At 36.7% G+C, this 20701-nt stretch overlaps 1 protein-coding gene across 1 annotated transcript in view; it reads left to right on the top strand.

Moving 5' to 3' along the window:
* LOC122810931 (lectin-like) overlaps positions 1 to 20701 on the top strand; it is a 160955-nt gene that overhangs the window by 62285 nt on the left and 77969 nt on the right. The window contains exon 3 of the mRNA XM_044082463.1: positions 4767 to 4901. Coding sequence (XP_043938398.1) covers positions 4767 to 4901 — 135 coding nt within the window. The remainder of the gene's footprint in view (positions 1 to 4766; positions 4902 to 20701) is intronic.

A 20701-nucleotide genomic window follows, 5' to 3' on the forward strand; every position in this document is an offset into this window, starting at 1 on the left:
ATGGCATGAAGAATTAACACACTGTGTTTTGATGTACATAAACACAAAAAAAAATCTTAAGAAAACATGCACAACAAGATGTTTATAAAAGCTGTTTTACAGACAAGGAACCAGAAGTGCCAAATATGTAAAAGGTTTTAACAAATGTAAGGGCTTCAAGTACAATTATAAACATGAATGGTTAATACAAAGGGAACCACATTAATCTGCAATAAACAAGTAAATGGTGTATTTTATAGATACTTTATTTTTTTAATCTTGGGGGAAACTTCAAGATAACTGAAACAATTCAAACTGATTTACCATAGTGGAACAGTTTAATATTATTCATGACAGATACTTGTTTTGTTTAACTCAAACAAATATATTTCACAAATAGGTAAGTGCAAAGGCCCTGAAACAGTATATAAATACAAAATAGATGACCAGCACAATGTATGAGAGAATAGATAATTTATTGAAAAAACATACCAGTTTTGGCTAAATGCCTTCTTCAGTGTAGCTACATTCACAATGATAATCCAACTTTTTAAATGTTTATTACACCAATCACAGCATTCACCTCATGAATAATTCATAACATTTAAAGAAATACATTATATAAAACTCATATTTAAATTAATACCATAGAGAGCTGTTATAATCATATGAGTATATGTATTCCTATAAACAAATAAATATAATACCATACTGCAATCAAGTTTATAGAAAAATATATATCTGGCAGAAACCTAGCATTTAAGATGTTCAGGCAGATGTAAGATGGAGTTAGCAGGAGTAAACCAGGGAAAGGTGGGAGATTTAGTCAAAAAGAGGGATTCTAAAGAGGATGGGAGACAGAGAAATTATGTATAGAATGGGGGGGGGGTAATCTGCTGGAAGCTGCTGGCTGCCCTAGCTCAAGACATAACTTACCACCTGTAGCAGTGGTACACTAGTAGAATGACAATTCAGGCAGGAATTATTTAATACACATACTTTTCCTGTATCCTTGATATAGGGTTTGTAGGGCAGTTAGTCTGTGAGGTGTACCGCAGGTAGTTGTAGGGTTTCCTTTAGTTTCTCACAGGTTAGTGCTGGAAGCACGGGTAAAGCAGGGTAATTTTCCTGTATCCTTGATATAGGGTTTGTAGGGCAGTTAGTTTTTGAGGTGTAATGCAGGTAGTTGCAGGGTTTCCTTTAGTTTCTGACAGGTTAGTACGGGCACTGTAGATGCTCTAACTTCCATCTTTCTAAGATTTGACTCCTCTTCCTTGCATCATATCACCTTTTTTTGTACGTTGTAGTTGTGTCTTTCGGCTTTTCCCAGTTAGGGGTCGCCACAGCGGAACTCCGGTCCGCTAATGATTGGCAGTAGATTTCTACGTACCAAGTTGCCAGCTCTGATGCACAACCTTCAATGAAGGTATGCCCATTCATGCATGTCTCCACACAGAAGATGCTTTAGCTGAGAATCGGACAGGACAACATCTTACTGTGAGGCGACAATGCTACCGCAGCACCACCACCGCAGTATAACTTTACTCTTATTACTTATTCACATTTATCACACCTAGCACTAATGTCTCCCTTCTAGTATGTATACATGTAAATAGTTAATCTAATTCTACCTATATTACTCAATTTCGATACTCATAACAGAATGTACTCTACAGTGCACACTCACATTAGAGTGTACTAGAACATATACCTTGGATTTACTTCAATGCCTTGTGTTTTTATATTATTTCTCTGTACCACCTACATTTTCATAATGTATTTTATTGTATCTGCACTGCCTGTTATGACTATGCTTCTTGTTAATTACAAATTATTCCAATATTATGTATTTTATACTAACTGCTTTTGTGAAACTTTTCTCCCCGGACCTCCACTGAAAATGGGTTCCTCTTGGCCCAGTGCACTTTCCCAGTAAACAAATGCCAATAAATAAATATTTTGCCCGAATACTGAATAACTAAGAGGTTCTCTCTACACAACGTGCAACATTAAAATATTGCTAATTTACTTTGCTATCCTGCATGCCTAACTTTTGATGTGGCATCTTTGATAAATAACTTGAGACTGTAGACTATAAAATAAATTCAGATCTATATTTGAATTGATAGAAGTATGTGCTAATAAAAAAATACAACAAAAGTATGCTCTTATATAGAATGTGTGAAAAACAGGGTTATAGGTTTACAAAAGGTTCCATATGCATACATGTATTATGTATATTTATTTCCATTTGTTAACTTTTGTAATCCAACTGAGATACACAACCACTTTTCTGAGGATGGCCTGGGGAGAAATTATCCATGTATTTAAGCTGTACATACCAAGCTAATAACTAAATAACACACAATGTAAGATGTATTTATATACATTGCATTGTGTAGTGTGAGGACCAACATGCACATGCAGTGTACACTGTAAACCTGTACTATACATATGTAGAGAGTAGCATTTAGATAAATGTTTACCACGTGTAAGACAATATTACAGGTAAGGTGGACAGTCCTATATAGAAAGGAAAGATAATGTGAATGTGTAAGTAAAAAACTAGGCATGTAATACTGAAGATATGAGAGTAGGAAATAAAATGGAGTATAGTACAGTAAGATATATAACTCAAGTTATCATTAAAGTTTCGAAAAAGAAAAACCACGGACAAGTGCCGAAAACAGTCCAACTACAAACAAAGGCACTAGAGAAGAAAAAAAGGCTCGACTCCATTGTTATGCTTACAACACTTTAGTGTAATTCACAGCACTCCAATATACGTATAGCACATAAACGCTAATTCACAGAACACAGTGCGTTTTCGTTTCCTATGACTTCTTCTGATGTGTAACTGAATACATATCGACTACACCCCTATCTTTAAATATCCTTTAAGCTAATTACCTAATTAATCAATAAAGCATTTAAATACTTCCATAGGGAACAAACCAAGTATTCTACTTAACATGTAAAAAAAACAAACAAACAAACATCTAAAAGGCACATTTTAAAAAACCTAACAATGTTAGCATTATACCTAAAACCAACTTTATATACTAAATACTTTTATAATATACATTTAAAATACATAAATAATACAAATACAATAACTTAATGCAATTTCATTATTAGTAGGTGTTAGCACCATCTAGTGTTGAAATATATAAAGTTGGCTAATCTCAAACTTTAAAATGTGTCTGAAATTAAATTACTTTATAGGTGAAGCCATAAAAATGTTATCCCACAGCTTTGAATAGAGCCAGAGATGCAAAGGCTGTGCTAGAGAATAGGTTTTAGCTCCTATAGGAATAGTGGAATGGTTTTATGGTTTTATGACTTCCAGCATCTACAACATCTGAGCAATGCTCTTATGTGTGCATTACTGATGTACTGTTGGTGCTAAAATCCTGGCAGCTTTTATTGATGGGGGATAGTGTGGGAAACAGAGTCAGATGATCAGATGTGTGTGATGTCTTTCTGTAAGTCAGAAATAATATTTAGATATTAGTAGGAGATTGCTCTCATCATTCTGTATTCTGTCTTGTATCTGACAACAAGAACCACTCACCCACATTATCTTGCCTTCCTCTATTCGGTAAGTAAGAACAGTAATTCTTTAGATTAGTCAGGATTAGATTGTGAGATTAGCTAAATGCTGTTTCTCTATAACTGTGTGAAACTTTCCATCAGTATTATTTTTAATATTCCCTGTGACTAAAGCTCTGGTGTTTACTGCAAATAGATATTTTGTATTCTCATTTTCTTTTATTATTTATTATTAAATATATGTAAACTTCTCATTATGGCTGGTCTTTGTAGAAAGTATTTAAGCTTGAGAGTATTTGCATATATTTATTTGGAGATAACTATGGCCACTTCTGAAAGTCTGGCTGTTTTGTTTAGTCAATATTACCTTTTGTATTAATATTAATTTCACTCACTATAATTGGATACCCTTTTAACAGCCTTATAGTAACTGACTGGAGGCAGTGAATCTATTTTATAATCTGGGCAAAGTTGGTAGAGTGAGTAATCTGTGCCAGCTATTTGGGGCAGGGACACAAAGCACAGGTTTCACAGAGAGGGTACTGGAGGACTTGGCTTAGACCCTCGGCTGAAGACCTAATCTAACCATACAGCTGTGCCAGTGGGGAGTCTTACTGGGGACCTGACGGGAGACAAATATAGAGAAATCCAGACCCCGGGCTGACTATATTCCCTGTGTGCTCTTCAGGGAAATTGTGCTTGATGCAGAGAGGTCTGCATCTGGAAATACTGATTGTAGCCATTTGTATTCCAAGTGAACATCCCTCTCCAATGTCAGTAGTGAGGATTCAGACTCCTTGATTACTGGCCCACAGTAGTGGGGACATTATTTATGTGTGTGTATATATATATATATATATATATATATATATATATATATATATATATATATATATATATATATATATACATTAACTCTTGCTCTTGCATCAATATATGGCTGAAAAGTATCTGAAATTGACTAGTTCATTTACTCAGTTAACAAATAAATAAATTGCATTAAATTAAACACTTTTACCTTGATTATTACTTTTTGGTATCCCTTCTTCTTGCAATAGCTGACTAGAATTCTCATTCCCATAAATAGTATACACTTTACTTCCTTAATGGCACTAGTACCTAGGTTGTCCAATGACAAGAGAGAAATTACCTGAGCCATATGTTTTTAGTTTGTTTTTAATCAATAGCAAAAGTGCACAGTGTTTGTTTCACTGCATATATTTTTTTATAAACAGGACACATGCATTTTCTTTGGAGGGAATCTTGCTTCACTCCACAATGAAGAAACCACTCATTTCCTTATCAGGCTAACAGGAAGCACATCTAATAAACTTGTACGATCATGGATTGGTGGTAAGGATATGGAAAAGGTAAAGTCTGTCATAGAATAAATAATAATACACATGCAACAGACTGTAATGTTCTCCTATATTCTTAATTTGTTTTGTAAGCTGTAACAAAATTGCATTAACAACTTAAGCAACTAACAAAGACATTCAAATACAGTAGAAGTTAACTGTATTTTTTTTTTTCATTTTTGCTCTCTCTGTCTCTCATTCATTCATCATACATTAGGCCAAGACCCAACTGAGGCAGCAGTTAGGGTGGTTCAGTATTTTGCTAATTGTGACCCTAACCCTACTGGATGATCTATAGCATGCTTAAAGTTCAACACACCCACTTTTGTAAGTGTTTTAAGCCCTCTGGACAGTCCTGTCTCCCTTAAAGCTAGTGGTCCAGTGAGTCTCCAGGGTCCATCAGTAATTCAGTCACAGGCCCATATGCCCTGGGAATGAGCTTCCACACTCTTCCTCTAGGAAGACACAAGTTGGCAAAGCTTCAATACTCTTCTCTTTGCCCACTCTAGTTCCAGTAGGTACCCTATATATAATCCAAACTTGTCCCTTCTTCATGACCCATGTTAGCACTTGTTCCTGGGTCTGGAATAGTAGGGACATTCAGGATTTGGTGTATTATGCTGTTTTGTGTTTCTGGCATTGTGAGCACTGATGTTCTGCCAGCATTACCAGTTTTGTTTATGGGTCATATCAAGTATCTGATAGACCATCTATATATACCTCTCTCTCTCTCTCTCTCGCTATAGATATATATATATATATATATATATATATATATATATATATATATATATATATATATAGTGATAAAAAAGCAATGAGAATAGTAAATACTTGAGATTTCACCGCAGTACAGAAAGCATCCGTTTAACAATCCAATTCAGTTTATGTCGAATTATAAAATGAATTATATTATATAATATATTTATTATAAAATAATCTCATATTACGTTCCAAAATGGTGCTTATCAATTCAGCTGGGCTCTAAGTTGAAACAGGAAAGCCCTTATCAATTAAAGATAGTGTACTTATGACTACTTCAACTAAAACTTTCTTAAAGAGTTTAAGCCTTAAGCTATTTTACAAAAGAATGAAGGAGTGTTGAATGTAGCTAGGTTCCATAAGAATATAAATTATTACATGTTATAAATGTGAAATGACTATTTAGCATACAAGAGTGCAGTAAAATACAGATTAAACTGAAATAAAGAAGCATCGCAAAAAACAGCTTTTGAAACTGGTCATAAGCATGTGCAAATTCTAAAATAAAACAAAAAAACTTTAAAACAGGCATAAAAATCCTTGCAATTTGCATTGTTTACTGATCAGAAGCATAAGCTACAACAAAATACAGTGTAACATAGCTACAAAATACAGTGTAGCACAGATCAAAGCAGTTTGGCTTGCATAGATTTTACAAATTTAAAGTTACAGAATTCTAGTCCATGAAAATTTTCTGAGGAAGCTTTTGAAGAATGCACAACAGTCACAGCATGGCACCAGGAGCACAAAGTCCAGTGAGACACAGCCAATTAAACTGTTGGCATTCTACAAATTCAGTAGCAACATACAATCTAAAAAATGAAGGCACAAAGATAGAATAGCCTCATTCATAATCCTTAAAGTATTCCTCAAGTCTGGCACTAGCGTTCTTCTAAAGAAAATAATATTTTTCAGAATCTGAAGCAGCATTCTTCAATTATGGAACAATAGAATTCTACCATTCGACTGAATCTGCAACAATTTCCTTTCAAAAAAATCAGGACTATTTCAATATGAAATTTTCAAAACAGTGAAATAGCCAGTCACTGAATTACAGAAGCTGCAAGCTAAGTTCAGGCTGTAAAATAACCTAAGAAAAGAGCCAAAAAGTGTCCTTGGGAAGTAACATTCAGTTAGTCCAGGGAGACAAATATCTGAAATGGTTTAGTGGTAAATTACTTTGGCTATGGTGTGCAGGGTCCTGGGTTCGAGACTTGCAAAGGCTGATTATTTAGGCCCTTGGGCCGATAGCTTAGTACTACCCTATGAACCTATAAGCTCTTCATTAGCACTCTTCAAGAAAAATCTTGATGAGTGGATGGGAAATAGGAAATACACCCTGGGGATCACTTCTGTATCTCTGCTCGACGGTGGCACAGGAAAATAACTTTCTAGGGTGGTGTAAGCCAGGGAACCTTGTTAGCTAGGCTTACATAGGCCCTTGGGCCAATAGCCACTTAGTACCTATCTATGAACCTATGAACCTTATGATCTTAAAATTTAGGTTCCTGTCATCATTTATGTAATGATGCCAAGTCATCCACCAAAGGAATATGCTATTTCAGACCACTGGTATGTTAAGCTGTAATACCTTAAAATACTGAAACTCAACACCAGGTTTCTTCCATTGTTCTCTCGTGGGTATTCATGATGTTTCCTACTTTCCATTAAAAATTTCAAAGGGGGAAGACTAAATAAATCACCTCCACAAAATCTCCTCTAGTGGTATTACAAGCATCTGAGACACTGAGTGTGCAGAAATACTATGGGATGAACCTTGTGTTTAGATAGATGCCACTAACTTTACTCTCATCCTGTGCCTGCTGTTAAAACGTAAGCAGCAAAAAGATTCAAAGAACAATCGGTGCATCCTCCTAAACAATATACAGTATAGCTCTTACTCTGTCTTACGCTCGTAGGGGTGAGTAGGAGGCTAGTAAATGACTTCCAGGTTAAACACTTTCATGTGGTGGACTTAATTACCTTTAGAGCAAAGAAACAGTAACCTGACACATGATAAGAATTATTACAGTTTGAATGCCTTTTTAATCAGGATCTGATTGGCTTTGATTTTGGTGGGTATTGCAGATGATGGAAATTTTGCAGAGAGTTATGTCACTAACAAAAGTAGCTTATGTTTCCAGAACCTCTAAAACCCATACCAAAATAGTAAATGTAATCTTTATTCACAATAAATTAGTTTCTGTATTTCCAGAAAGGTATTATACATACTTCCAGTTGTCATATACAATTCAAAGTTAATAGGAATGTAAGTTTCAGTTCCTCTGTTCTAATGTACCTGCCATCTGTTATACAGCTGAAGATGTTCTACCTTATTACAAGGACAATGTATGCTGTTTAGAGCAATTGTTGAAAGAACATCTAGGTGTGGGTATTGTTTGGCATAAGGTTTTACCCTCCAGATATTCTCCAGTCAGTGGTGTTCTTCAGATAATCTCCAAGCAAAAGTCAGAGAAAAGTTTTCTGGATCTTACCAAAGCCGCGGTGGTGGTGCTGCGGTAGCATTGTCACCTCACAGTAAGACTCTGTCCGGTTCGACTCTCAGTTAGAGCGTCTTCTGCGTGGAGACATGCGTGAATGGGCGTACCTTCATTGAAGGTTGTGCGTCAGGGCTGGCAATTCGGTATGTAAAAATCAACTGCCAATCATTAGCGGACCGAATTTCCACTGTGGCGACCCCTAACCGGGAAAAGCTGAAAGTCACAACAACAACAACCAAAGCCACAATACCTACCTTTCAGGCTTCAGAGCCTCATTTCCATTAACATTCAAATAAAACCAATATAAAGATACAGCTAAGAGGGCTGCCAACAAAATTAATTGTATCTTAGATAGGTTTTATCCTAATTAAACTAGCGTATACTTATGCTTAAAAATAATAGTCTGGTACCCTCATTCAATGAGTTTGTATGGATAAACAAAATTGGGAACCTAATGAAATTTGCTTTATACCAGACTGACAAGCCCAATACCATACTAGATAATTGTTTTTAATTCCAGAAAAAAGTCTCTGAGGTGTCTGCATCATAGTGAGACATGGACCACAGATAAATAAACCTTAAGATATGTGGAGCTCCCTGCATACTGATGAAAAGAATATAGCCAATGATCTCAGCATGTCTGCATGGAAGCATCCACATGTAATGTGCAAGTTATTTAAGCCATCAGCAGGATGTCATATGAATATAGCTGTACAATACAGACTGCAGTAGAAATTTCTGCTTCATGAATTAGGTCTTGTTGCTTATATAAAGAACAACCAAATAATGGGAAGAAATATAACCATTTACTTAGGTAAACCACAGAAAAGATCATTCAGACCTACTGAGGATATGACTCACTGAGGTCTTATAAATTACTATACTGTCTGATGGAGGCTTACAGGATACTGTTCTGGTAAAAGTGATGGAAGAAGGTGATTCTTGGGAGGGTTTTGATTCTAAAGTGTTATGGAGTTTGCAATCTATTATAACAAGTCTATTTTTTTTGTATTTTTTCCTCTCCTGCACTCATCCCAACAGCCATCACAGTGCCCTACATCCGTGATGGGTCTACCAGCCACTCCAATAATACCCTGGACTATTACTGAATTTGAAACTCAAGCCAGCATGGATCTTAAGGGTTTTCTGGTTGTGGTGGTGGGGGGGTTGCTGTCCTACCATCATTTTTTTTTATTTAATCCTACCCCATTTCCCCTGATGTGCATGTTGCTTCTGGCCTCAGAGACCTGCCCTGGATTTGCCCTGCCTGCCCCTTCTACATATTGCCCTGCCCCTAGGATGGGCATAGCCATCCTCCTGGCCATTCTATCACCTGTACTGCTAATCAAACCCAGGCTGACTGAGCAGCAGTCAGGGTTTTATCCCACCATGGCAGCAGAGAAGCTCTATTTATAGGACGTCTGCTGTTAACGTATTTGTAAATGCAAGCCACTACCAATTAATAATAATAGGCAACAATTCCTGCTCATTAGTACATTTACCTGAGAGACACTTTATACCTTTCCTAATTACACCTCTGGAAGAAGTATCAACAAAAATAGCCCAGATAAAAAAATGATCAGAGAAACCAATGATCAATACTCCACCATCAATCTCAATAATATAATGACATCAGAAAATAGTCAATTTCACTACAACAGCATTCCTTTAATAAATACAACCTCTAATAACCCATAAATACAAATACCCACAGATATCATTTAAAAGAGGGATCTAACATCTGAAGTGCATTGCTAAGCATTACATTGCAAATGGAAATACAGTACCCAGCAAGAATAATATCACCTGTTATCATTAGGAAAGAGCAAAAAACAAATGTTGTAGAAGGGGCATACAGAACAATACGATTATACTGTGCTTGTCCATATAACAAATCTATAGCTTTATCCCTAGAGATAGTACTGTCCTAGTAGGAACCAGTGTTGAAGCAAAAAATTATTTCTTATCATAAATACATCAAACTACTCAGCCAGTGACTCAAAGAATTTTCACTACATTTCTAAACTCTAGAATGTCATCCCAATCAAACTAAAAATTACTAAAAAAACCTCTCTGGTTTACCCCTTTTCTTAAACAATATCTCATCCAATCCTGGTTATGATCACGCTCCTCACCAGGGGGAGACTCCCCTCATCTTACTTTCACTTTTCTCTCCATATATCCTTCACGTTCTCTTCCTTAGCTGAAATACCTCTAGCTTTCTTTCCCATTCACTCTTCATTTTAACCGTGCACTCATCTACCATATCGTTTTTCTCCCATTTTCCACCTACTTCACCATTAATAACTAGCCCTTATCTGTGCTATATCTAGAAACCATCCTTATAATGACTGTAACTCCTATGCAAAATCTTACTTTCCCCTCCACACAAACACCCTTTTTCTCCTCTTGCTTACTTCAAATCCTATATTTCATTCATGTGTATTTAATAAGTTTTTATAACTCCTGTCCTGCCATGATGAATAGCCCATCTAAGTGATTAAAGTACACTATCCAGTGAGAGCATTTTTATTTCATTTCAGTCAGCGTTTCATCTTCCTTGTTCCCTGCTGGAATAGGAATAATGTTTATCTGAACCTCTTATCTGAGCACCTATTTAGCTCCTGGGGTACTCTTCCTTGAAGTACGATATCCTGCGATAGCGTTTTATTTCATAACAGTTAGCGTTTATATTTTTCTTGGTCCCTGCTAAAAAAGAAATAGAACTTAACTGACTCTGCCTTGAAGTACACTATCCTGCGATAGCATTTTATTCAATTTCAGTCAGCGTTCCTATTGATTTTTCTTCCCTGCTGGAAAAGAAATAGAATTCAACTGAACCTCCTACCGGAGTACTTAATTAGCTCCTAACTGAATCTGCCTTGAAGTACGCTATCCTGCGATAGTGTTTTATTTAATTTCAGTTAGCGTTCCTAATGTTTTGTTTCCCTGCTGGAAATGAAATAGAATTTAACTGAACCTCTAACTGGAGTGCTTAATTAACACCTGGGGTACTCTGCCTAGCAGTACGCACTCCTGTGAGAGCGTTTTATTTAAACTCAGTTAGCGTTCATTTTAATCCAAGGCTTAACTGGCCTCTGACTCCATTTTCTCTCAGAGTGACCAATTTAAATTGTCTTATTTGTGTATAATGTATCTGCTTACTACCACCGATGCCTGATTGACTTATTATGTTCAAGTGTTGATCTGCCGGCTATCTGTTTTGGTGGGTTGGGCTGCTTAGCTGCTTTTAGCGATCAACAGTATAAAACCCTGTTTAAAGTCCTGACTACACAGTTGTTGCTACATGATCGTTTAATGCCACATTAGCCATACTTTGTATCTGCAATTGCCCTGTAAATAAGGACTTCTTTCTCCTTGTGTGAGCATCCAGAAAGGCATTACCCCCCCCCCCAGATTCAAAGTTTGCTGGGTTGCTTTCAGATGCTCTTTCTTCCCTTATTAGATCTAGACGTTAACTGCTGTCATGTGAATGTTCTTTTGGCTAACCTCTGTGGGAGTTGCACTCATCTTTTCCTAGTGGCCGTTACCTTGCACATCACTCACAGTACTAGACCAGTAATTATTGCATTAGTTATCCTGCCCTAAGTAGCAGGTTACCTAATAATAAGCTACTGTGATTAATTGATTGTTATATAGCTGCATTTTTGTAATTCTAATTAGATTTATGCCATCACAAGTCAGGCATTTTTATTTTTTATTTGTTTGCTTACCTTTTACTTATTGCAATTTTAAAGAGTATCTCTCCAATCCCTTGTGCTTGCTCATTATACGAATTGCTTAGACTTTGTCTTGGTAGCCATCTGGAGGTACTAATTTAAGGTTGTGTTTTTTGTAATCCTTACACATTGTATAATCACTGTCTGAACTGTATTTACTTTAATTGCCTTAATAGTACCACTAGTATTTTTTTTGTAGCCTTCACACCTAATGTATATCTTATCTTTCTACTCCTCCTAGCTCTTTTTCTCCTATCCTGCACAAAAGTACCTTCCTGGTCATTAAGGACCCTTAAATTTCTACCATCAACCATCCCAACGACTGGCCAACTAATCTCTGCTGTTGCGGTGTATAATTCCCTGTTTTCAACAGATCAAGAAAGTATGTTCCACCCTGATCCTAAACATTATAGTCGCTCTGATATATTTCATACTGCACCTGTTATTAAACTTAGGCTGTTCTTTGCAAAGTACAATGTACCTAGCTTAATATAAATTTTAGCCACTGAGTCAGGAAGCTAGCAGTCAGACTCCTCTCTGTCCTAGCACCATCTGCTTTTCCCCCTCTCTGACCCTCTTTCTGAGCCACCTCTAACTGCTATCTCTGTTACAGACACTGTATTCTACTCTCTGCCCACCAGGGGGGCGCTCTAATCCAGCCTTGTGTGAAAGCTTTTTGCCTACTTTATCTAGTTTATCTTTCTAAATTTCCTTATCAGTCTCATTTTCTACTTTCCTTATCAGTTTTTCATCCCTTGACTAGCTTCCAACCTTCCTGTGTTATCTCACTGCCCATAGCATCTCTTTTCCCTCTTCCTAGCTGTTTTTCTAATTCTTTTATTGTTCCCACTCCAATATCCTATCTTAACTTTGCACTGCTTCACCACATTCGACTTACCTGTGACCACTTTCTCTGCCTCAGGAATCTCCTTCCTCTCTGATTGTCTCTGGAAAATCTTTCACATAGCTGCTCTAACCCGCTCCGTTCGCCCTGGGAGCTCACTCCGCTCCCCTACCCTACTGTCAATTCCTACCCACCCCCAGTGGTCCTAGCTTTATACTTCCATTGCCACACCCCCTCCCACTATCACCCTATCACATTACACTTAACCACAGCCCCTACCTCAACAAATGCTTAATTAAGCCAATTTACCTTTAGGTCCACTCCCCTAACCTTTCCACACCTTATCCTGTACTGCTATAGTTTGCAGCTTCACTCTTATGACCATCATTTATTCACTTTATTATTCACTTCTTCCCTCAAGCTACCTCATCTCATATAATACTTTCTCCTTCTCCCACCTCAAGCTACCTCATCTCATATAACACTTTCTCCTTCTCCCACCTTTATTCCTACCCACCTCTATCCCTCCACCAACATATTCTACCTCCTCTTTTACACATCCTAATGGACCCAACATACAAATCTTTATTCACAAACCTACTACTCTTAACTACAACTCTTGCTTCTCTAACTGTTCCATACACACTAACCTTCTTTGAACATTCTTCTCTTTCTGAGCAACACCACCCCTACCAACAAACTCTACCTCTTTCTCACATAAACTCACTTAAACATAATAACATAACTGCCACCTTCATCTACATACTTCCAAAGTACCATAGATCTAATCATGTTACTTACTTCCCTGTCAAAAAAACTCCATTCAATTACTACAAAATCCTTAAGTTTGTACAATATCCTCTACAACACCCCCTATCCAAACCCGGGCCCCAGTACCAATACTCCCAATAACCCTCACAGTCTAACATTTCCTACTATTACTACCCCTAATAGACCATCTAACTCCCTCCTGATAGCTCACCTTAACATCCGCAGCATTAACAATAAAATTGCCCACCTACATGCACTATTAGAGGTGCACTCATTTGACATTCTCTGTATTACAGAAACATGGCTAAAATCCTCTACTCTGGACCAGGAGATTACCCCTCCTGGATATAATATCCTAAGATATGACCGCAAAATTAAAAAGGGTGGAGGAGTAGCCATTTTGTATAAATCTGAACTCTGTGTCACTCTTCAATGTGCCACTACCCTCAGATACCAATGCAGAAACCCTTACTGCCAAGCTACAAATCAATAACTCCAAATCTATCTATCTAATTTGCGCATATCTCCCTCCTGGAAATAATATTAATACACTTCAAAACATACTTAGTCAACTATCTACCCACCTACCTCAGGAAACCATTGTATTAGGAGACTTTAATATAGACTGGGCAACCTGCAGTTCCCCTAATCCTACCAATCACATATATCTACACAGTTTCTCACAGATAATAACCACCCCTACTAGAATCCATAAGCCAAGCAAAAAGGAAACCACCCTAGACTGGATCCTTCTCAACAGCCATCTTGATACTTATAAACAGGAACCCTTCCCGACGATATCAGTGACCATATGCTAACCTATATCATTAAACAAAAAATTCACAGCCCTAATACTAATAATTTTAAATCCTCCCACTCCAAAAAATTCTTTAATCCAGACAGCTTCCAAAACGAACTAAAAGCATGTGACTGGTCACCTATGTCTCATCTTCATCTTGATGAAGCAGTGACCTACTTTAGTACTAGATTCCTTCAAATCCTAGATTACCACACCCCCACTCACTCATCCTGAATAAGAACCAAAATTGCCCCCTGGCTTACAAAACATACTAGGCAAAAGATCCTCCTCAGAAATAAAATTTGGGCCAAATGGAGAGCCTCCAAAAGTCCATTAGATCACCTTTACTTTAAACAATTAAGAAATGCTACCAAGAAAGACATTCTCAGAGACAAAAAAGACTATTACCTTTACTTTCAACAAACCCACCAACAAAAACCACAAAATTCTGGACAGGCATTAACAAACTTCTTAAACCAGGGCACTCTAAATCTCCTGCCCTTTCAGGATTTAACCATAATAACACTAACCTGATACTTGATGCCTTTAATAACTATTTTACAGAAGCCATTCTAACCCTAGCTAATACTTTACCACCCATCACCACTCCACCATTAAATACCAATAATACTCTAACTCCAACCTTTCATATTCAACCTGTACCCACATCCCTCATTTGCAACCTCCTTCAAAAACTTAAACCATGCTCCCCTTCTGCTGACTGTCTTCCAGAATTGCAGCTAAAGAAATTGCCTATCCCATATCCATCCTTATAAATAGAACAATTTTAGAAAGCAAAATTCCTTCCATATGGAAAGTATCCCACATCATCCCTCTACATAAAGGTGGGTCATCTACCGAGCTCTCCAACTTTTGGCCTATCGCCTTACTCTCTCCAATAGCTAAAATAATGGAAAAGTGTATACACAAACAACTACTTGCTCACCTTCTCCATAACAATTTACTTGCCGACTGCCAGCATGGTTTTAGGCCATTCCATAGCACAACAACTGCCCTGCTAAAGTTTTCTGACTCCATAATCAAAAATCGTAACAATAATACTTTCTTCTCTGCACTGTTTATTGACCTCTCAAAAGCCTTCGATATGGTGAATCATAACATGCTTATTGACATATTAAAAGCCAAATCACTCGACACACAAGCACTACATTGGTTTAAATCCTATCTTGAAAACAGACATCAAGCAGTACTTTGGGATAATAATCTTTCTACTTCCCTCCCTGTAAACATTGGAGTACCACAAGGCTCTATATTAGGACCCCTTCTCTTTTCATTGTTTATTAATGATCTACATACCAAAATTCCGCAAGCCACCTGCATACAATATGCAGATGACTCAACTTTAATATGTTCAGCCAAATCCATAACCTCTCTCCAGTCCCTCACTCAAACAGTATTTAACAGTGTATAAAATTGCTTTATGCAACACTGCCTCCTTTTAAACCCCAAAAAAAGAAAATTATTGCTCTTTGCTCCTACTCATAAGTCACCTCATCCACACTTCACAGTAACCTCTAATAATGGAACTAACATATCCCCTGACACTACAACCCATCTACTGGGAGTAACAATTGATAACAACCTTAGCTATGATGACCATATTAATGCTACAATAAAGTCTGTCAACAAAAAACTAGGCACCCTTTACAGAATCAAACCCTTCCTTACCCCTTCAGCCAGAATCACTATTTATTTATTTTTTTATTTATTTTATTTTATTTATTTTACATTTGTTGACCGGGCTAGTCTAACTGGAATTAGATCCATTTTCAGTAGAGGCCCGGGGAGAAAAGCTCCAGCACAGTTAATATTATACAGTAAAAAATAATAAGTTCAGAGTAGTAAAAATAGCTTTAAGCAGTTACATCCATATACAGATAAAAAAAATAATAAGTTCAGACTAGTAAAAATAGCTCTAAGCAGTTACAGCCATATACAGGCACACTATATGACTGTAATAATTGTCACAAATTCAAAGAATTATAATGATAATTAAAAAGGGTCTAAACAGATTACAGAGATACAGATAAGGTACAGTTGTCATTACAAGCATACCTAGCTCATGCAGAGGAGATATGGAATGCAATAGAATAAGAATAAATTAGTAGTTTTCAAGTGGAAACTATTTCCCAGACTCACCTGATCTCTACCCTTTTCTATGCTTCTGCGATATATACCAACCTATCTAGAAACAACCTCACCAAACTTTCTACTAGTTATAATAACATAGCCAGATTTGCCACTGGCACCCCTTTCAGAACTCACCACTCTCACAACCTCAAACAACTGGGATGGTTAGAACTGCAGAACCTACTACTTTGTCAACAAATTGTTATCACCCAAAAGATCCTTTATCACCCTAATAATACCCCAATCCTTATTAATCTGATTATCCCCTACAAAAATCTTGCAACTCTACGCTCAGCTAACAAAATTCTAATCTACACTATTAAATCTAACAACAAACCTGGGGACCCACTTTTCGCCAACACAGTAGGAAAAAGCTGAAACCACCTTCCTAGTGAACTTTCATCTCTTGCTTCCACTCATCTCTTTAAAAAGCATCTTAAAGAATATCTTAAAAATCACTGGCTTTGTCCCTGCTCTAACCCTGACTGAAATACCCTGACTGTTATCTCTTTCCCCTTTTTGCTCTCCTTACAATTCTATACTCCTGTGTTCTATGTCACATACCTGTAAAAAAAAAAAAAAAATTTTATACAAGACATTTTTACAACTCACTATTTTTTTCTTTTTTTTTTGATTGCTCTCTCTCAAATTATTGCTCTCAGTATTTGATCTTAGTTTTAACCTATATAACTTATGTTAACCTCAATGTAACAATGTCCTGTAATTTATTTTGACTATTACTGTATATTGCAATCGTTGTCACTACTTATGTTTGGAGCTTTTCTCCCCGGGCCTCTACTGAAAATGGACATATATCCAGTTAGACTAGCCCGGTCAACAAATGTAAAATGAAAATAAATAAAATAAATTGTCATACATATATTTCTCTGTGATACAATGTGTTTTGTACACTGCAAACTAAGATGTGCAATTTGCTGAACATTACTGCAATGTACTTCTAGCACTGTCACTTCCGTATCCTGCAAGTTTACTATTGTAAGTGTGCTTCCTGTTTATCAGATATAGTGAAATTACAAATGTAAATGTCATTTACTGGTGCTTTCTTCCCCAGAACTCTGCTGAAAATGTCATTTGCTTAGTCAGACTTTTCTGGTAAACAAAGACAAATATGCAGATCAAACCTCACACTCTACCAGTCATCGCATCCAAACAAGAAATGACAGCATTCTTAACGTTTCAAACTGCAACTATTGACTATGATATCTAATAACCAATAAACAATTTATGTCAGTATACACAACCCCAGTAGCACAGCTTGGGTGGGATGAAGGGGGCAACTTCCCCAGGCTCAAAGTGTTGCGGGTGCAATCAGCCAATCCCGATTTCTGTTGAATGCATACCGGTTTTTAAAAATCAGTATTGCTTTTGCAGTCAAAAGTAAGCCCTGCAGCTCTCTCTCTCTCTCTGTGATCAAAACTGTAGCATGTAGTAAGTAGTTTACCACAGTTTAAAAGAGAGGAGAGGTTTCTTTTTTTTTTTTTAAACTAAAACCTGAGAACCTTAGCTCTCTATGCAGGCTATAAGCTGCAACAACTGCTTACTAAATTTGTAGCAGTTTGCTGTATTTTAAAACAGAGATTTTTTTTTTAACTAAAACCAGGGTGCTGTAGTGCTCTGTGCAGGGTTTATACAGTTTAAAAGAAATAAAGTTTTTTTTCCTTACTAAAATAGGAGGAAGAGGGCCAATGGCAGGACAGAGAAACAGGACCTGATTGGCTGGGGCAGGTGGGAGAATGTCTGTGTTGTCGTGTTGTGTAACAGGCCAGCCTGGTTAGTGTACCAGTTGAAAGAGTTGACATTTTTTTTTTTTTGCTGTTCACTTGAAGAGGTGAGAGGGTGGGATGCTAGTTTAGTTTGTGGTACAGGCACAGGGTGCTGGTTGAGACAGATATGCTTCTGCATACCCCAACACCACTGCAAAACAACCAAGTACTGGATATCATTTTAATACTATTAACATTTTTAACATTTAAGGAAAGATTAGTAAGATTGACCATTTCTCCTTCCTAAGATGTGAGACAGTATTGTCTAGTGTGGGATGATTTAAGTTTCCTTTTTCTTTGCTTAATTCAATTCCCTGTAGAATTGTTTTCAAGTGTTTTTTTTTTTTTTTTTTTGGTACTGTGGTCATGCTTGACATCTTCCCCTCTTCCTCGTTAAATGACAAAACTTCAGATCTATTTTGTACTGACATATACTGTTCTTATATAAAGTCAACATTCCCTAATATGCTCCCACTCACAGTATCACTTAACCTCTTCAGAAATATCTGGATGCACAACATTGTCATGGCTATAATGACAATCTACTCACACATTTACCATCAGAATGCATGTATAGCAAACTTGTTTACACTGTTTTGGCCCATACCTAATCTCTCCACAAACAACACAATGCTTTTTTTAGGCAGGCATTTATTAAATGATCAAATGCCCCACATAAAAAAAAACATATGTATGCTGTCCTGTATATTTCAGAAAACATTTGAAGGTTTATATACATAGCATTGGGCAAATGTACTAGCTTTTGGTTATCAATTTTAATACAGCTGATATAAGTCCATGTAGCAGTCCATAAGTGTCTCTCATCATAAACTGACACTAGTCTACAATGCATAATAAATATCGCTATTCCCCATTTCAGAAGTACATAACTATATAAAGCTTGTGTTTGATAAGATAAGAGAAATTGTAGTCTGTAACAAATACAAATTCCATGGGAACTCATAGCTCTTTAATCAAAACAGAAAAAAATAGCATTAGCAGCATTATACCAGTCAATGGAGTTTTCAGCTTTATTTGCAATCATCCTACTTGAAATCCTTCTCTTTCTTATTTCAACCTTCAACTACTTGTCTCCTTTCCCCTCTTAATCTCTTTGCTCCCAGATATCTTCCACTATCACCTCTTCTTTCTTCCACCTCCTACTCTTACTTCCCCTCACACTATTTCTCACCAAACTAACGACTATAACTACCTTTCCTGACATTTACCTTAATTCTCCTTCTTCTCTAACTCTGTTCCTACCTACCTACCTCCTCTATACTAACCTCGCTTTTTTAATGGCCTCTTTTCCTAAATTTTGCCTTACTTGTACAATTAAGTTCAAATATTTTTCCTTATTTTTGTATTAGCTTTTTTGTGATTTTATATATTTCTAGCATATTCTGTACTACATATTATATACTTGCATGTTACTTTCTTTTTCTAGTTTAACCTGTACTGTGTATGTTTTTCTTACATATTTTTTACTGTGAGTATTCTATATATTTTGCATGGTGGAGCTTTTCACCCCGGGCCTCCGCTGAAGAAGGGCACAAGCTCAGTCGGACAATCCCGGTCAACAAATGTCAAATAAATAAATAAATAAATTGCCCACATGCAACAATGGTAAAATAAATATTCTGTATCTCCAAATCATTGATTAAAGAAAGTCGCTGTTCTTCCGTGTATATGTTCACTTCATCAACCAACATACCAGCAGTACCTGCACCAGAATCAGAAACCTGAAAGAGAGATTCACATCACTCTAAAGCTTCAATCTGGCGAAAGTGCACAAGCATCAGTTGTTTCTGTCTCATTCATCATTTTAATCAAAACAGCAACTGCAGTGCCATCCCCAGTAAGACTGGCAATGCTAACTGTATCTGTTGGGAAAGAACTGCTAACCAATGTACATCTAGCACCTTCAGTAGAGTCTGTTTACTGCAGTTGGCTCCAAAATGCTTCTAACATGTCTCTGGTCACCTTCACAACAAAAGTGAGGTCATAAAATCAGTAGGGGAATTTCCATAGTGCCTGGCCAGATTTCTGTATACAGAGTGAATACCGCCTAGAGTCTTTCCTGAAAAGAGGCTGCTGATGCAGGGAGACTAAACCAGTCAACAAAATGTAAATAAATAAATAAATAAACATACCATCTTTAGATGTATCGGATCTGTGACCACTACAAAACATATGTGGAATGATAAACATGCAGTCAGAAAAAGGATAGCTGGAGGTAAGTTAGGCTTCAGAAATAGTTACAATGCCAACATTTCATAAAAAGCCATGCTTCTATTTCACATAATCAGTTATTTATGCTGATAATAATGATATGTGCAATTTTAAGCTATAGTTATTTAAGAAAGCTTTATGATTACTGTTTGACCCTGAAGAGTTCAAAACCAAAAGCCTTTATGTCATGAAACACATAAGCGTTTACATTTATACCACCTTATCTAA

The sequence above is a fragment of the Protopterus annectens genome, chromosome 9.part0 (genome assembly GCF_019279795.1).
Source record: "Protopterus annectens isolate FY-2018-M chromosome 9.part0, PAN1.0, whole genome shotgun sequence".
In the NCBI taxonomy this organism is placed as follows: domain Eukaryota; kingdom Metazoa; phylum Chordata; order Ceratodontiformes; family Protopteridae; genus Protopterus; species Protopterus annectens.